This window comes from Thermobia domestica, chromosome 6, assembly GCF_964235325.1.
Source record: "Thermobia domestica chromosome 6, izTheDome1.hap1.1, whole genome shotgun sequence".
Lineage (NCBI taxonomy): Eukaryota > Metazoa > Arthropoda > Insecta > Zygentoma > Lepismatidae > Thermobia > Thermobia domestica.
In genome coordinates this window covers 150543995-150564165 of record NC_137459.1, presented here as the reverse complement: position 1 = coordinate 150564165, position 20171 = coordinate 150543995, and the positions used below count along the sequence as shown (strand labels likewise).

At 34.9% G+C, this 20171-nt stretch overlaps 1 protein-coding gene across 1 annotated transcript in view; it reads right to left on the bottom strand.

Moving 5' to 3' along the window:
* Positions 1-19894, bottom strand: part of LOC145688264 (dolichyl-diphosphooligosaccharide--protein glycosyltransferase subunit 1-like) — a 37757-nt gene extending 17863 nt beyond the window's left edge. Inside the window, exons 1-7 of the mRNA XM_081762245.1 lie at positions 19534-19894; positions 14230-14349; positions 10989-11237; positions 9590-9799; positions 8954-9146; positions 6877-7115; positions 2653-2772 (exon numbers count right to left, since the gene is read on the bottom strand). Coding sequence (XP_081618371.1) covers positions 2653-2772; positions 6877-7115; positions 8954-9146; positions 9590-9799; positions 10989-11237; positions 14230-14349; positions 19534-19803 — 1401 coding nt within the window. The 5' untranslated portion in view covers positions 19804-19894. The remainder of the gene's footprint in view (positions 1-2652; positions 2773-6876; positions 7116-8953; positions 9147-9589; positions 9800-10988; positions 11238-14229; positions 14350-19533) is intronic.
* Positions 19895-20171: the final 277 nt, after the last annotated feature.

Genomic DNA, 20171 nt, shown 5'->3' with positions numbered 1-20171 from the left:
GAACTGTTCCGGTTGCCGATTATGTAAATTGTGATATCAAATGCTCGGCAACTTTTCTGTTGCCGTCGCCAGTGAGCGAGGGTATGGCAACAAAACTGTTTTGTCTCCGTGAAGTTGCTGACTGCAGGCGACAGCGACGAGATAGTTGCGCAACTGTTTTGTCGCCAGTGAGCGGTAGGCCTAACACAGAATGGGTCCTTTGTTTTCTTTCAACGAAAGAAAACAATACAATGAGTAGCTGACGAGGGCTGTATTTGCGTCGAATCACGTCGCACTGATTACGTCTTCAACACTTCCCTTCGGTTCGTAGGCGTCAAAAACTTACACACGCATATATATTACTTTACGAGCGGCGATATTACAAAAAGAAGAGGCAAAATTTTTAGCGATAATAGAATTGCAGAACTGATGAATGACTCCGACTCCGACGGTTATGAGTTAGTAATGAATAGTAATGACATTGATTATTCTGTGCTCAGTGGCGTATTCGGGAGTGAACAAGGTAGTAACTCGGTTTCAAGTGAACCTGAGGCTGCGCCGGGAAAGAGAGAAAAAAACGTGTCGTTCCTATTCAAAGACAGATTCTGATGTAGCTTAGAGCGATAAAATTCAAGTAAACGCAAAACCCCTGTTTAGTGGTGTCCCGGGAATTGATCAAAATGCTGGACTATCTACAGAGTATTCCGCATATAAAGTGTTTCAGCTGTTTTTACCGATGAAGTTTTATAGTAAAAAAGAAGTTGAGTTGATTTTGAATTGAACGTCCTGTTCAGCAGTGAGGCTATATGAGTCGTGGACCTACTGATAAACGTGGAATCCAAACTACAAATACGTAGCATCCGCAAGGTGAAAGGAAGTTTTTAATAAATATTACGTTTATTGCAGGAATGCAAATAACCACTCGCCCGGGGCGAGTATTTATTATCATATGGAAGTTAAGTAAATTATTTTTATTATGTGATGTGGGCCAGTAACTTTCTTTCTTGGGCGAGTAAACTTTTGTTGCTTATTTGCATCCCTGGTTTATTGCCTGATATATAAAGTTGGACTTTGCGTGGGAAAGTGCTTCGAAATGTACAACACTAAAGAGACGTACTGGGACTCCTACATCTGAAAACATATTTTCTGTGAAGTGTATACTCAATATTACATATCAACTAAGGTTGTGTCGTATAATAAAGTTTGTGCTTGTATTTGTTTCTGTGCAAGTGTATTTTGTACTGCGTGCAGTAAGTGAGAAACTGAGAGAAAGCAACAAATTTTCGAGGACCATCACATGCAAATCCAAACAAAATAAGAATTCGCTTTTCTAATTTTGAACACTTGGCACATTTACTGTATATCCTGTTAATTTCTAAGAAATTGGTTCAAAATCTGTGGAGACATAAAATTTTAAAAATATCTAAAAAGTGCCGGACAGTGTGCATGACAAGTTTAAATACCCGTCCGGCTGAGAGTGTATAGCGCCAGGAAAATGTGGCAACGTAGCACTCCGTATAAACTGCGATAGGAAAGGGCGCAAAGCTGAGAAAATCATAATGTCATATTTGTGATTGTTTATCTTTTAAAACAAGTCAAAACAGTTTGGTTGAAAAAGCTACTTTAAGATCTTTCTAAAAGTTTTTTCAGATTGTAAATACACCGCAGCAATTCAGAGATAATGATGTCTCACTTTTTACTGAATAACAAGAAAATTACTATGTGTTGAGTAATGAAATTTTCAGAACTTACAGGTAATATATGCATCTACATATCGTGCACAGGAAATTATTTCATGTTATTTCCTTTCCGAGATATAGTCCTATAAACATTGATTTACCAAAAAAGTACGAAAAAATACGCACTTTTTCATTAATTTCTATTTTTTTCTCACTACACAGTACAAAGAAAATTTTTATGTCTTAAGTATTGAAAAGACAACATTCCAACAATTCGAACGAGGTACGACAATGTAATATAAGTTTTGACTGGACATCACGGCAGCACCGCCAAGTCAGGGGCCTATCTTTATGAAATGGATAGTAGTTATTATTTTCTGCTATGAGTCAAGTTTTACGCGGTATATTCGACATTTATACCACGGAAAAAACATCTGTTATATTTCCTGTAATCCTCAACCAAAATGGTGTGGTGAGCGTACAAATTTTCTAACAGCATTTACATGAATAGCAGTGTTACCATATTTTGGTTTTATTTGTACTAGGAACATATTGCACATATGGTGGTAGAACTGGTACTCATGTAAATGTTGTCAGAAAAATTAATATACTCACAGCATTATTTTTGTGAAGGTAGAAAATATAATACACTATGTACATTACATATGTTAAACATACCGTGTAAAACATTGCTCAAAAAATGAAAAACTAATATAAATTCTCGTTGTAAGTTACTAGGTATTTCTGATACGAATATGAGTATTAAAATAAAACAATCAAGTGGTAACCTCAGGAAGTTGTTCACAATTTTCTATTTTTTACTGTTAGCAGGATCAACTCCAAAGCTCCGTTTCAGAATAATTTTATTGAGGCAGATGCTTGACGTAATTCCTACTCTGCGCATTTCCTATATATATATATATATATATATATATATATATATATATATATATATATATATATATATATTACAATTTTAAAAGCATTCGCTTACCTTTGTTATGGAGAAATCCATGCGCACGTAAATTATTACAAACAGAAATAGTAAGTAGAAAGCCATAATAACCAAGAATGGTTCTTGTAACATCAGAATCCTTGGGAATTGATACTCCAACTGCAAGACAAATAAATCAACTGGTAACTTTGTAAAATTAGATGAAACGTGTGGTTAAGATTTATAGGAAACAAAATACGTAAGTTCTTTTAACCCTGCTAAACGTTAATAACATTACTATTTATATTTTTTATTGAATAGTTTACATAAAGAGTGTGTTGGCTGAGATATTGCAATAATTACTAAGGTCTTTCTTAAGTATTATCATTTACGGTTTCAATAAATACCAACTACATAAGCACTAGAAGTGACTGTTAATATAGATGTGCTTAACAAAATATGATTGCTGAATTCAGACTTCTTTGAAAAAAAAAAAAAAAAAAAAAATCATTTCATGAGGTTAAACGGTTCAGCTACATTGCGCTCACCTCTGATGAACGATGTAGCTTTGAAGTCGAACCATGTGAAGTTTATTTAAGACTTTATCATCATCTGCTTTGAACTAACGGAACACAAACGAGTCATCATTAACGTTCTACCTTATTTATTTTACAACACCAATGAAAAAGCTAATGTAATCACACTTTAGGCGAACTGTTTCTACATGTATTGTTTACCTTACATTATTATTATTTTTAATGAAAGTCTTCGGGGATTTCAACTATCAACATATGAAAAATTCAACGTTATGCTAAAATCAATCTAAACTTTTTCAGGTAACTGTTTATTATTGTAACGAGTATCCAATTTGTAAGAAAAGGCCATGAGGAAAAGATATGATGTATTGAAAAAAATATATATTTGTTAACCTAATCTTATTACACATCTCCCTCTTCATGTACGTCATAAACTAACTAATTACAAAAGTTCATCAATTCTATACTAGCTACTTGTTCAAAGAGCTAACATTCTCATTTTCTGGTTTTCAGTTTCTTTTATTTCTGTTTTGTTCTTCTCCTTTCGGCGGCTCTTCTATCCTTTTCTGACCACCACTTTCTTGCAATGTTCTTCGGCTTCATTGCATAACGTTTATCAATTCATCCTTGGAATAGGTGATCAATATCACTCAGAGCATCATAAATACATGCTATTTCCGTAAAGAATCTTCTTTCAAATATTCTCCTAATATTTCATGATCAACGCATAATCCCCGATCCACAGCTGTATTCCGATTAGAGAGAACTAGTCACATCTTTGGAATATTAAAGAAAGGTACATTATCATTAGGCGAATAAAGTCATGTCTATTCAAAATTCATCAAGCCTGTATTAAGTTATATTTTCACACTGTCACCATCCTGTAGCTCTAACACTACACAATTTTGGTATCAATACACGAAAGTATGGTTAGTGTTCCGCAATATCCCTCCACGTGATGTATAAATCAGTAGACCTTTCTATTCTAACATCCTCTATAAACATGGACACAAGAATTTTTTGAGTGAGTATGTACGATTAGGACGGAAACCCAACCAGTTCCTCGACTTATTGTGCCGCTGCGCTACCACTCCGCCATCTACTACTTTCTCAGACCAGCCACGTACATTTCACACCCCCAAGCCAGTGTGGGTTCTTTAGTAATACATAATTTAACAGCCCTAAATGTTTCTTTAAAGTTGTCACTGGGCTGTTCAAGCAGAACAAATTAAGCTGTGGTATAGTCACTATGGTCTGATCTTCAATTTGTGGGTGGTTTAAGAATTAAAGCCATAGTTAATGAACTATCATGACAAACTAGAGATCAGCAGTCAATTCGGACCTAGGTGCAAATTTCAACTCTAACTATTTCATAATTGTTTCCATTTTTTTTCCATAACATCAATATCATGTGTTATACACATACATAAAACGGCGTGTGACATTATTATTATTATAAGGAACTTAGTGATGTTGCTATGCAAGAATGTAGTCCTAAAGGTGTCTCAGTGAAATTCAGTCAGAAAGGGCTCTCATTGTCTTCAGTAAGAGGCTGAAAAAAATGCTAAATTCCAAGAAGCAGATTAAAATTCCAAACTATGCCTATTATTCTGAAATTGCTTCAATTAGGTTCTTTATCAGTATTTTTCATAGTTATTACGTTCATTTTCACAGCTGGTAGCATTCCTTGAGAACTACTTCTCGCTACCTTTGTCTATTCACCGAATGCGCCAAAATGGAAGGGGTTGGTGTAATTTCAAACTACTGGCTACACCTTGTTTGTACCCTCTAGGGTAGGTAGTTTATACTGCGCTCGAAGAAAGAAGTTAATTTCCACTTTTTCCTTTGGATGTCTTCAAAGCATAGTGAACAATGTGGATAAAATGCAATACATTTCGACCATCAGGACCAACGAAGGAAGAAAGAGATTTGTAATATCCAATTTGTGAAAATAATACACCATAGTTCCATAACAAATCAACCATCATTACTAATAAAATTCGATACTACTTTTGATATCGTCTTACTGCAAATTGGTTATTACGAATTCCCCGAATTCAAAAATCTTATAGGAATTCCGAAGTTTTCCTGATCCCTCTTAGGTTTAATACAAATTTTGGATCTTCAGGAAATACTCGACTGATAGACACCCTGTGTTTTACCACGTTACATTTGATTTTATCACAGAATTTTAAATAAAAGATTCGTTATATATCAAAATAATTTCGTCTACTTATTTGTACTTGTAGGATGTTTCCACCTTTGGTCTCAGAAACCCAATTTCATGCGATACATTATGGTTCAGACTTCGCGATCAGCTCTTGATTTACATTTCATATAGTCTCGGCGTTGAAAACCAAACTCCAAAGAAATCAGTAAACACATCATACTGACAATTAATTAATTGTTCCTAGTTTAGCGTCCCTTTTCAGCCTGAGGCCATGAGACGACCTACAATTTAAGATGGAATCCGAATCACCCTAATGCTCTTAATACTATTAAACGCGTCCGTACTAGCCACCAGTAGCGTCAGCTTTACTGAATTTTATATTACTTTTGCACGAGGGGAAAGGGGTCCAAGCAGAGGGGTAGAGAAATCTCCTGAGGGGTAGATTACTTTTACTTGACCTACATTACATATCTGGAGGAGACAGGAGCAGACACCGGCGGGGGGTAATAATTAAAATCACCTTTTAACATGAAAGTTCTATTCGCATTCAGTTCATGTGAATGGAAGAATATGTTTTTCCCAATTAAGAAGGTTTCACAGTCTTTATTGTAGTCAACTCATGCACAAAATGGTGGGCTAAAGAAATGCCAATTAATGTAGGACATACATTAATAAAATGCAAGACTGAAAGACAAATAACACTCACTAAAATAACTTCTCTAATTGTACATTCACGATTAATGTTCTTTATAAGTCTCAAATGTGAGCATGTGTTTAAATGTTTTCGAGAGAATTAGACTCCAGATTTCACTGAGTAAAAGTTTAACTTTGAAATACTTATTTCAATAATCACTGAAATTTGGAAGTATTTTAACAATTCTTAACGCTTTCTGTAAGTGCATGATCATTATTTTATTTCTAATTATCTTTAAGTTACAGAAAATTTTACTGAAATTTCTAGCTTCTAGAAGAAGTTATTGGTGAAACAGTTTTTAAGTATTGTAGTACATGAAGTTTACTTAAATTCAAAATTAAGAAGTTCCGCGAAAAAACAACTGTCACCTCCACACTGAACATTTCTCCCCAATAATATTCATATTTGATATTCTTTATTCTCTTAAAAATGTTCAATATGCTCCCAAAAAACTTTCGTTACCCCCTGTTGCCTTTTTCATGTTGTGAGGCTACGCTGTTTTAACTATCATATCTGCAATTTTACGAAATTCTTTCCTCTGAATAATTCCCCCTCTCTCAGTTTGTCACCTACAATGTGAGTTTTAAAATCCGTTAAATTGAAGTGTTTCGTACTAGAAGTCCACTACAAATGCCGTAATTCCTACCTAAATGCCTCACTCACGTCACACAAATGGAACCACGTTACTTGTCCCCCTAACCAGCTGGAATAACTTATGTCCTCATCCTACTAAAAAAAACAGATGATTGCGCACAATAAGCAGCATTTTACTGCTCTTTAAACTTCTGTTATTTTGGTTACCAACAGTTTTCGATATTCTTAACCATAATACTATAATACGTTTTTACAATATTTCAACTGTATTCAACATTTTTAAAACTCACCTCAAAGTCTTGTATGTGATTTTCAACAAGATTATTCTTCCTTAGAGTCACGACTGGGCGACCAGTGGTATCTAAATATGTAAAATGTACCGAATCCGGCATACGTTCTACAGGATACGGTGTTGAGAAACGAATATTGTGTGATCCCTCCGGTAAAATGATCTTGGTTGTGATCTCATCTACCACCATATCATCAAAAACATGGTCCAAGAATCGCATCTTCAACAAATACTCGTCTCCTGTAGAAAGAAGCTTGGATAGTTCAATTTTTCTTTAAATTATAAACAACGTATATGCTTTGTACGTTAATTAACGGAATATCAGTGCATTATCGAAAGGTAGATTATTTCGTTAATTTCAACAACAAACTTTTTAAATGAGTTGAAACCAAAAGAAATTCACAAAATGAGCAGTCACTCATCTTTGCTTTTCGGGAAGAAAGCACTTCATTATGGTAATTAACACGTTGTAACATACGAAAGTACAATATTATGACAGTACCTTATTCTTTTAACCAAATTTTGTTTAACCAGATTTGTTCATTACCAAAGAGAAGGACAAAAAAGTTATCTTCAAAGTAAACACAAACTCCATGTTCGAAATTATCAACTTTACAAGTCAAAAGAAGAATTGGTGGTAAAATCAAGAAAAATTATGACAATTAAGATTTTTTTTTCTTTTTTTTTTATTATTTTTTTTCTTCTTTAACCTAGTCAACAAAAGAGCATGAAATTCTTCCGTACGATTCGCTTACATGTTCAAAGGGTCTCGGAGAATATATACTATACAAATAGTACCTTAAAATAAGATGTGGGTTGTTTCTTTGGTAAGGCTCATGAATATTCAAGAATGAGACTAAACGCCATTCTTTAACTGTTCCCCGACTTTTAACAATATGTGTTCGCTATATGCACTGAGGATGCAAAAATGATAAGTCTACCTCACAATATTCTCTGTAGCTAATTTCTCCAATATCTAGTCTGAAAGCCGTAAGATTTAATCAGAAAGATACGTAATATTCTAACTACCGATTTCCCAAATCGGGGAAAAAATTGATGCTTCACTGACTTTTTTTTTTTTAAAGAAAAAGCAAATCTCTATTATAAGTACACACACCATTTACAACATAGCTAGTCAATTGTCTCATCACTTATTTTCTTAAACCTCAAATTATTATTATTATTTTAAGTGTAATGTTCCACGATTATGCTACGAGGCTAAGGGAGACGGTGATGGATGATGAACAAAATGGTGGAATGAAGGAAGTGGAAGGAAACGGAAGAACCCTGAGAAAACCGAATGCACATTGTGTTTGTACACCACAAAGTCCATTTGGCGCGAACACGGATCCCATGCACTGGAAGTGAGTGGTCTACACCGGCCTCAATGTTTAACAGATTTGTTTCATATATTTTTGTTTTAGTTTTTTAAATTTCTTTTCAAACATCAACTTTGAGGAAACATAGCTCGAAAACCAAAAGACTGCATAATATTTCAAAGCATACTAAGCTTGTCAGAGCTACCACCATGCCACAGTTGGTCAAGATCGTATGAGTTCCAGCGATTGCGTACAGAAATTTGTGAAAATATAACGAAGTTTAAACTCCTACTCTAATGGCTAATAACTAGAAATTCAAAGACTTGCACACCATAACATTTCATATATGTATTAACCTTGTCAAGGACCACAACCATGTTAAGATTGGCCAAGTTTCATCGATTTTGTACGATACATGGTATCCTTATTGAATAATATAATAAATTTTTCGTTTAAGGATAATTCAGATAAAGAACGAAAATATGGTGAAAATCCATTGTAAAAATGGTTCCCATCCCGATTACATCATTTTCTGTACTGCAGTTTTAAATTCTTCACTGCACACTCCCTTACTTTTTAAAACAATCTCAATCTATTATATGATCAAGGCCGGCGATTTTAACCCAAAACATGGAAGAAATTACTTTTATATATACAGATAATATTGTGTTTCTGCTCTTATTGAATATGTTTTGCAAATACAATTTTACTCCAACGTACATACATACGGAAATTTAAAGACACTACAAGAACACTCACCTGCGTTATACAAATACTCATAGCTTGGAACATTATAGCCAATAACATAATGAGTCTTCCAACCACCAAACAATGGAAATCTGGGTCTTAAATCTAACTCTACAGCGTCACTTAAGATCTTCATATGTGATGTTGATATATTGCCAATTTCATCACGATAATACACATCTGTTGCTGCAGCCGGAAGCACCGTCTGGAAATAAATTCAGCCTCACAGTATTTACATGAAATCAAAGTATTCAGTACAAAGGTAAAAGAGTTAGCTTTGAAATGCGAACTAAAATCTTATTATATACAAAATGACAGTACTGTCATGTTCTGTACAAATATTCATATTATATACTTATCTGAATTGGTGCCAAACAGGAATTATGTTCGATATTACATGGTATGAACACGAAAATAGCCACGCAGTATAAACTTTTAATTGTAAGTTTAGTTTTTATATTAATTTAATTACTGTAGGCTAATGCAAGTTGGACCAATTTGGAGTACCAGATGCTAACTAGAAATATGTCAAGTGATATCCAGGCTAATTACATTCCACATTTAATTAAATAAATAAATAAAAATATCTTTAAAATCTGATAACAAGCTAACGTCATGATTTTAATTTTCCACCAACATTGTACTAACCTTGAACGATTTCACACTACTCAGTCCACCTTGAGATTCTCGCTGGTATTCATATCTAGAAAAGGGTCCCTTCAAAACAGCACCTGTATGTTGTAAATCAATTATTTCTTCGACTGCAATATTTCCCCAGTGAGATACCTCAATAACACGATCCATTCTGGTTATTGTAAGGAATGGAGCATTGTTCTCGAAATGAATGGTCATTTTATCCTGGAAAGAAAACATGTTTATTTCATTTGTATTTGTAAACCACACAATCGCTAATATGAAAGCAAACTCGCCCATACAAATCTTTGTAAATGATTATTGAATTACGCAAAAACGGATAACATAAGCAGATGACAATATGCAAGAATAGTAGCATAACAAGAAAGTGCAAATACGAAAAATTCTTAACTTTTGACGAATTAAAGAGGAAAGGACAGCATCTTCAACAGCCTATTCTCGTAGTTGAAATTATAAATTCCAATCTTGATTTGTACCATTCCTTCCCATTAGTTAATCAAAACACACAGATCCAATTTGTTTTCTTCAGACCAATTTTCCCAAACGAGAAAAACTTACTGTATCCTCACGATTACATTACAGAATAAATCCTCACTGCTATAGCAAAGTAGTACAATTCTCTCCTTCTCTTGCTTTAAAAGTTTCTCCGAGAAATCCGTTAAATTATTATGTCTTATACCATGGCATAATTTGAACTCAAAAGTACTAAATAATTTACTATTCAGTTTTCAGGACTGAAGGAAATGTCAGGAAAAACTTGCCACAATACTTGAATTAGTTTCTTTCTAACAACCTTCTGGTCAATTCACGATTTTACACTAGATATATGTTTGGAGAGAAGAAACGTGTGCGTGGGGTTTCTCAGGGATCTCCCGTTTCCTTCCCCTTTCTTCATTCCATCAATTTATTCATTATCATTATGATTGTCTCCCTTAGCATCTGTGCATAACCTTGGGACGTTAAACTAAAAAAGGAAAACTTGGAAGCATTCTGTATATTGTGTATAGACGTGTTTAAATAACAATTATTTCGAATGAGACTTTCCATAAAATTGGAAGGTTTTAATTTAAGAATACATTATGTATACAAGCACTAATTTTATTCTTTACTCGTGATTGCGTACATGATTAACATTAAAAAGTTTAACGGATTACTATTTGTTAATTTTATTTTATGCTCCACTGATTCTTTCACATAATTAATACTTGTACATCAGGTTGTTTCCTTCATTATTAGTACTTGAACCTTTTTATAATTCATAAACACAAGATACTGATTTCAAAAGACTCTAAATTCCTTATATTTTTAGACTGAATTCAATAAAACTCACTTCTTAATTTACGGTAACACTTCAAAATCTGACATTATTAGTCAAACAACACAAAATACTTACAATTGAAAACGGTGCAACGTTCTCATATGGACCATAAGTAATAACATTTTCAGATAATGAAGTAGGCTTCAGTTTAGAGTAATTTTCAATATTTCTTGAATTAAGTGTAACGGTTGTGGTTTGTTTCACAGTTGTGTAAGGGCTGTAGAAATAATGATTTCCATAGTAGTACACCAACTGTTTCTCTTTCTGTGTGATCTGTGAAGGATGCGGTTCCAACTGATGTGTATACACAGTTTCGATTTCCACCTAAAAAAAAAAAAAAAAGTTAAAACATTAGAACACATGTTAGAGAGGATTATATCACTCACAAAGTTCAATCGACACTAACATCAAATAGTCAAGAAGTAACAATAACAATTGAAAATGAAAAACTAACATAGTAATTGAGTCATTCGAATCCTTCATTAGTACTAAATTTAACAAATTCGCACAATCGTCATTTCTGAAGAGGAACATTGCTATACTGAAACAGATTGCTGGTTTCCACACTTAATGCATAAAATGAGTGTAATAGCTAATGATACATAGTAGTATTGGCAAGATCTGCAATGTTGCATTCGAGAAGTACTAATTTCCTACAATGTGTAGAGCATTGTATAAAAACTGGAATAATATATTATATGAACTCGTGGTTAGGTCCTTCTGTTCCTCTTAAAAACACACACACAAATCTACACATAGCGTTCGATGTCTAGCTTTCCACAACGAATATATATAAAACACTCTCCATAAACCGCACCTGTTATTGTTTTCCAATTATTCCCTTGTATTATCTGAGTTTATTATTGTAAAGCAGCATCTGTTCATTGTTCCTGTAATAGCTAGCTTCTGCCGTGAAGTTTCTCATCTGATAATTATAGAGAACCATAAAGAAAAACTTACAGAAGCAGCTAGTATTCTTAAATATCTGCAGGGTAATAGGTAATCTGGTAAGTGCATTTAATATATAGATGTACACCCTGTTTCAAAAAGAATGTACGTATTTCGAATGCATATATTTATTAAACTTTAAGACATACGAATATGAAATTTTACACACATATTTACGAACCTCTCAAGTTTAAATTACAGTTCAAAGTTCAAATTACAGATGTTCAATATGTCCTCCATCATCGACAGGAACAATATCACACTGATACTCAAATTCCTCCCATACTCGGGCAAGCATGTCCTGCGTCACTGATGTTATGGCAGTACGGATCCGGTTCTTCAACTCTTCCAGGTTCTGTGCAAGTGGTGGTACATAAACGTTGTCTTTAACGAAACCCCACAGGAAGAAGTCACAGGGTGGCAAATCCGGTGACTGTGGAGGCCAGCTGAGACATGCTAAGTCGCCAGCTCCTTGACGACCAATACAACGGTTCGGTAGAGTTTCATTCAGATATTCACGCACTTGGCGACTCCAGTGAGGGTGTGCCCCGTCTTGTTGAAACATGAAGTTGTCTTCGTGCAGCCTCGGAAACAACCAGTTTTATAACATAGCGAGATACTGCTGACTGTTAACCGTGTTTCCATTAAAGAAGAATGGGCTGTAAACACATGATCGGGATATCGCACAAAACACATTGACTTTGGGCGACTCTCGTACATGTTCAATGACTGCATGTGGGTTCTGTAGGCCCCAAATTCGAACATTTTGTTTCTTTACCTGACCACTAACACGGAAAGTCGCTTCATCACTGAACACGATGCGTTGTGCAAAAGTGTTATCATTGTCAATAGCATCCAGAATCTCGTTACAAAATGCGACACGTTTGCGTTTGTCATCAGGATGCAGAGCTTGCAACAGCTGTAACTTGTACAGCTTCATAACCAACCGACGTCTCAAAACACGCCAAATTGTTGTTGTTGGCACTTGTAACTTCTGACTGGCACGACGAGTTGATTTTGAAGGACTACGTTGGAAAGCAGTTTGAATTCGTGGAACATTTTCTTCAGCAACAGGAGGGCGGCCAGGACTCTTTCCTTTACATACACATTCTGTATCTACAAACTGTCGATACCATCTGGGAATGTTCCACCCATTCGGAGGATCAATTTGGTACCTCAACCTGGAACGTCTTTGCATTGTAATCACGGAAATGCACTTCGCAAACTTGAGAACACAAAATGATTTCTGCTGCGAAGTAGCCATTTTAAATATTATGACGATTACCAAGCAAAACAAAGACAACTGACATCTAGCGGCTATTAATATAAACTAGACTATGTATTCGTTTCTCCAACAGCCGAGCCGAGGAGCAGCGATCGATAGTTTAGACAAAATAAATCTTCGTAATACGTATATTCTTTTTGAAACAGGGTGTATTATTGTGGGGTGGCGTATATGAGTGTGATAGTCTTATTTTTTACTTTATTTTAGTTACTTATTTTTTGATATGTTACTTCCTATTGATACACCAAATCTATACACATTTCAAAATTTCACTGATATTTATGCATAAAGCACATGAATAGCTTAAACTTATTGTTTTGTATGATATGAGCTGCTTTTGGTCCTTGAAAATGGATACTCGAAACAAAAAATCCGAAAGTAATGTACTTTGCAAACTATCAGCCATCACAGATGTTCTCTAATGCAAACACTGGGTTGTCCAAACACAATAGAAATTGTATGGTCCACAGTTGTTGAGCACCGACTTTAAAGAGTAATGGAACGTATGGATATGTTGGACTGAGTAGCATAGTAGTTAAAGGATCGACAAGGTAATCCGGAGACCAGGGTTCGAAACGTGACCTAGTCGTGCATTCATGCAGTGTGAGTGGTGGAATTTTTTTCGCTATGGAAGATAACGATCAAATTACACCATAGCAACAACAGAGTTGAGTTGATTTTAACGTTCCGTTCAGCGGCGAGGCTATATGAGACGTGGACCTACTGATTAACGTGGAATCCGGACCACATGAGCTCCGCCGGGAATCAAGCCCGCGCCTCCCACGCCGAAGGCGCGTACGCTAACCGCTTAGCGACGAAGGAGCTCACCATAGCAACAACAGAGAAGTGTATCCGACTCTACGATAAGCAATCATTTCCTGTATAGGTCCCTGGGAAGTTTGTATATAAAAGTATTTAATGCCTGGAATGAAAAGTCCATTGTTGTGGCACATTTAAAAACACACTAGGCAAACATTAAGCATGAATGGTTCAAGCAGCTCATCCTTCCTTCTGAAATCGAAGCATAGACAGGTTTCAATTACGATCACAAATCAAATAAGATCCAAACAGAAATCTACTTACCGTCGTGGTTTTACCTGGCTGAAGTTGCTCCTTCAGCTCTACTCTAAAGAAAGGATCATTGTTGCGGCCCTGTACTTTAGTTCTTGTAATTTTCAATTGACTATCCGAACCCTCGGAGCCCTGAAAATAAATTAATTGCATTTATAACTTGGATGTAGAAGCTTTCATTTTATGCCAGTAGATATTAGAACTCACTCTGGAAGTGACTGTATGATGATGAGTTTTGAGGTGTCCAATCAATTGGTAACTGAAAATTAGGTAAGCCATATTTTTAAAAATTTTGTCTTACGTGTGGAAACTGAGAGGGATAAAATTTCTCCATAGTTTTTTGTTGTTGTTGCTCAATTATCCTCAACATTAGGCCTCTCGAAAGGATACTTTCATCATTGGGTAGCATTCAAAGCTCTCTATTAACCATCCATAGATGTGATTTCTCTAGATTCCCACACTTTATTTTATCCAATAATTTTCAATCTGAACCCCTATAACTGAAGTCCAATGAACAATCCACTACACTACTTCTCTTTTACCGTCATTTCTCAGCTACATTAAGAGGTGTGCGAAAGTGTAGTTATCTTCCAAGTGCGTTGTTCTACCTGAATGATACTTTCATCTTTCGGTAATACCCAAGAGCCCTATAGTTACTGGTTACGGCAGGAACCCCCGATATCCTAGGTCATTTTTTCTATCGAAAAAATCAATTTTGAATACTCCAAATCTCCGAAACTAGAAACTGTAACATTTTATAGCCGTATAACGCTCTAATGCAAGTACCCGAAAACAAGGTAGTCGATCTTATAGAGAATACTCCACTTCCCAAAAGTGCTTCTAACTTCTTCCAAATTCCTTGGAAGATATTAACAACACTTGGTGCCCAATAACTAGAGCATTAAAAATTAGCAAACCCGTTTATTTTTATTTATTTTTCACTTTCCCTTATTACTTGAAAGTGTAACCAAAAGAGGTGAATTTTATGCTTTCTCTCGTGTTTCCCAAACCATTTGCCCTATTATAAGGGACTTCTATTACTGGATATTACCCAAAAGTCCTACATGGACTGATACGAGAGAATAGGCCATATAAATTATATTTTATTTAAAATTTTCCATTTTGGATCCCCTGGACTTGTGCCGAGTTTCAGCTAATATTGTTTTGGGATATTCAATCTATAATATATTGAAAATTAAAGGACTCCTTATTATTGTTATTTATTATATTTACTTCCTTCCCAAAAATTCTAATACCTACTGGCCACCCACTCCACTTGTTCTAAGATTTCTATTCTACATTAATTTATTGATTATACGACCAACTGGCACATAAAAATAAAAATTAAAAAAAAAAAAAATTAAACCCATGAGTCTCCCTCAAGATCAGAAGTGTATTTCCATACTTCAGTTTACTCAAAGCACACTCCACTCAGAAATAAGGTAATACTGCAAAATAACATTTTACTACTCGAAACCTTCTCATAAATATATGATGATTTTACACTTCAATAAAATGGTCTTAAGTACCATACAAATTTAACTTAAGAGCCATGTCCAATTTAGTGACTTCACTTTTAAGAATTTTATTTGTAGCACTTCAAGGAACGTGTCTTGCACCAAGAAATTTGATGTAACACTACAAGAAGAAGCAAAGCTATCTTAATATCAAAACACTTCATTCTGATTATAACGAATTTAAGCTACTACAGCACCGTACAATTTTATTAGGCCAAAGAACGGACACAAACTGATAACAGAAAAATACCAGACACAAAGAGCAAGCTGCAACAGCCAAAATTACAATTTGTTGCAACTCCTTAATTGTCTTCACTACAGACAGTATTACGGATCTCAAGCAATTTAATGCTTCTCACGAATTCGTACAAAAATATGAATGCTTATAACTCAAGAAAGAAAAAAAAGAATAAAATCAGTATTTAATAAAAGTAAAATCAATTTATAAAACATGGAAGGGATTCTACAATGTGGCCATCGAAAAACAAAATAGTATATTTTCTATATGGATTATATACGAAATAAGGTGTTGTAATTGTGTCGATGACTGCACCAAATGTAGAAAAGCAAATGTTCTGATAAACACTTAAAAAAGATACCACTGTATTATTCAAATATTGTAAATAAATTATGAGAAGTCAAACAATAATATTCTCGGACATTATTCCTTTCCTTGTGCCTCCTACGCTATAAAGAGCACGCATAAATTGACTTATTACTTATCCACTTGAGGTATTGCAATTTCTTCTTAAGCTTTCCAGTGTCTTGTCTGAATATTCTAAATCTGTACCTAGATATATATACTCAACACTGTTAACACCAAGCTCTTACGAACGCACTTACATAATACAAGCATGCATCCATCCCTAACTAACCCATTCTAACCGAAACAAGATTTTATACACAAACTTGCTACTATCATAAAGTAACGGATACTGTTTATTACTCTATGCTAGTAGTGATAAACTCATACTGACTTATTTTTTTTATTTTCTGACTGACTAACAGATAGACACCATGAATTTCTAAATACCTCGTAAATTCATACGTTCTCTCAATGATAAAAGTGCATTTACATACTGTTCCAAGTATTAGTTAGAAACAAAAAAATCAGAAGTCAATTATTGTTCACCAGTGCTTTTCCCTGGGAAAAGAGGTGCCACTACGGTACTAATTATGAATATGCTATAACAGCAATCCCTCACTTTTGACATCCTCATACATACACTCGTTTTCATTTCACTTGCAGAATGTAAAACATACACAATATTGGAAAAAAAACGGACTAGGCAAATTGCAGTTTAAGAAAAGGTGCCGGTATTTCGCATTCTGCCATACAAAACCACTGTCATTCAAATATTGAGTAGTAATTAATTAAGTACGAGATTATATTGCGAAAGTCATTGTATCAAGTGCCGAAAGCGCGAATGTTTATTTTTCAAGTAGAACTAGGAATTTATGGTATTCCTATGGTGCAAAACATTCCGTCATAAAATATGTGATTTTACGATCAAAATGAGTGAGTGCATATGCGAGAGGATTAGCTAGAATTTCCACTGTTAGAACATTTCTGCACAATGTAGGAAGCCAGTATTTTATAAGTGTAATGTTACTAGTGTCAAACCATTACAAGGGCTATACTAGGTTAAAATGAGTGAATGCATGTCATAGACGACTGTATAACATAATAATATTCCAACGGGGAAAGTTCTTTCTGTACGACATACAAAACTTGTATTTGATGTTTATAAGTATGGAATTACTGGTGTGAAACCATTACTAGTGCTTTAAACCTATGGAATCTCATGCAAAATTAGTATTTTTCCACTATCCTCCCGTAGGTCATCCTCCGTCATGACGGGCCTGCTTCCTACAGATGCACCCCTAAACGGGCCTCCCTGCCCTGACTAGATTAGTGGCCATCAACCGCACGTTGGTTTGTGTTTTTGCAGAGCTGCTTTTATGGCGTGCGTCACGATGCGTTTGAACATCCAAAATGATAAGCATACTATTTTGCATGCATATTGTTAATCTCTACGCCATCATTTGGCATGTGCCAAAGTAATAACAATCCAGAACGGAGTGAAGTTCGTTATTGATATCCCGATAGAATAAATACAAATTCCAACGGTTACTTGAAAAGCGAAGCAGCGATTGTATAATTACATTTCTGAAAAACGCAATAACTAAAAGTAGAAATTAAAAAAAAAAATATATATATATATATAAAAGAAACTAATAATTTCACAAGCGCAATGCAAAATGTTGTAACATGGTAATGACGTGATCCTTCCAAAAACACAATTAAAATATAACTATTCAATATTTAAATAACTAACTGCAACTCATGCATGGTATGACTAAAACAAGAACATTAAAATATAATCGCAAAATTTGGATGGCATTTAGTATTTCCACCAAATCCAACGACTTATATTGAGCCATTGTAAACGATCTCGTTTATGTGTATACCCACCGCAGCTGACGCGCCTGCTCCCTACGGACACATTGTTCTTGTTGCTGGGGCTCCCTGCTGTGCTCCTGCTCTGACTCAGTTCGATAGCATTCATGCTTTTTAGTGGCCCCCTAGCACAAGTTCATTCGTGCATTATGCACTGTAGTTTTTATGCCATACGTCCACACTGTATTTATATTCGTAACTAGATCACAGTTACAAATAACGGACAGTTACCAAGTGCGCCAGAACCACTAAATAATGCCCCAAAATATTAACACCAACCTCCAACAGCAAAAGAAGAAGGAAAAAAAAACACACATGCTAACTGATATCCATAATAGTATTACGGATACAGTTAGCTCACACAACCACAGCATAGACACATCGGGTAACAGCATTATGTCACCGACCTAACACAATACTTCAAAACCATAAATCATAGAACTGTATCAACTCACTGTTACCCATGACAAAACACACACGTTGTGTGTCTTAACTTGGGATAAAAACATTCCCAGTGAAGTGAGGAAAACATACAAATAAATAAATAAACACTAAAGCTAACTTTTACATTCAATTCTTTCAACAAGTTAACTATAGAAAAATTATTAAAAGGATACCCTCTCAAAGTAGGTATTCACTCGACATCGGGAAGGTTCTATAACCCAGGTCCCCTCATATATGTTAATAACTAGGTTGATTCCTTTCTCTACCAAAGTTTACCATTCAATTCACACAGTAATGCCGAGCGACCGCTAGCGAGTGAAGCATGGTTAGAGACCCTTAGGGCACGGTGTATTCTATGTTACAGTTAGCTTCTACATTAGAGCTAACTGGGAAGAGGAACCTGTGTTCTAGGACTTTGTTCTCAACATCAAACACTCTCAAAAAGTAAGAGGAATAAGTGAAACATTAGACATCGATGAAAAGATAAGACAAGATTTAATATAAAGTAAGTAGTTTGTAGATACTGAGGGGCACATCCCCTAATCAACAGCTTAATCTAAATAACATTAATATTGTAATTAACTATGGTCAACAATTAAAAATAAAACTGACAAAACAGTACCAACGTCACTCGACTATTTTCGTTAAAATCCGCCTCAGAATGCCAACTAACGAACTAGATCCCCTCTAACGTCTTAAGGAATCATTTAAAGCAACAAGCTTTTTTTTTTTTTTTTTTCTATAAATTGACGGACTTCCGCACCTGAACCGAATTGACTATCTCTGTGCTAAATACAAATACACTTGGTGTTAACCTATACCGGTAACTAGCAAGTTAGTATTTATCAATCCCTGTGATATAGGAGTAAATTTATACACTATACTCTCACTGACCTGAGCACCAACATACGAAAGATCACTCTCAATTTCTGGTTCTATAGCAATTAAGTATGTTTTGATTCCATTAGACCCAACATTTTCTACAGTTATGGCATAAGAAATCTTCACCAATTGAGAGGAAATATCCACCGAACGAACAATATTCTTATTTCGAATGTCCGCATTTACATTATCTACGGGAGAACACACACTGATGTCCAACACAAATGTTCCAATTAGAATTAATAACAATGGAAACATTTTTGATTCACTGAACTTCCACATAAATATTTAACCGGCTCCACGTTATCACTCCTGCAAACACGCTTCCAACCTCTACACGTAAGCATACATTGTCACAGAAAATAACACAATTACTTCAAATCTTCATCATCTTTATTTACATTACATCTCATGGAATAAATAAATAGAGGCCGCATTCTGTATCTCTTTTGGATCAACGCAATGTAAAACATTAGATTAAATTGATTTACAATAATACACATACACATAACAGTTCTGAATTTTGCACATCTTGCGTTGACTCACTCTCCCCAACTTTTGCAGAGACTAGTACTAAATAAGACCGTTTAAAGGTAACATTTGTGTATTGCAATACGAGGCAAAAATTAACATAAGCAATTACGACTATT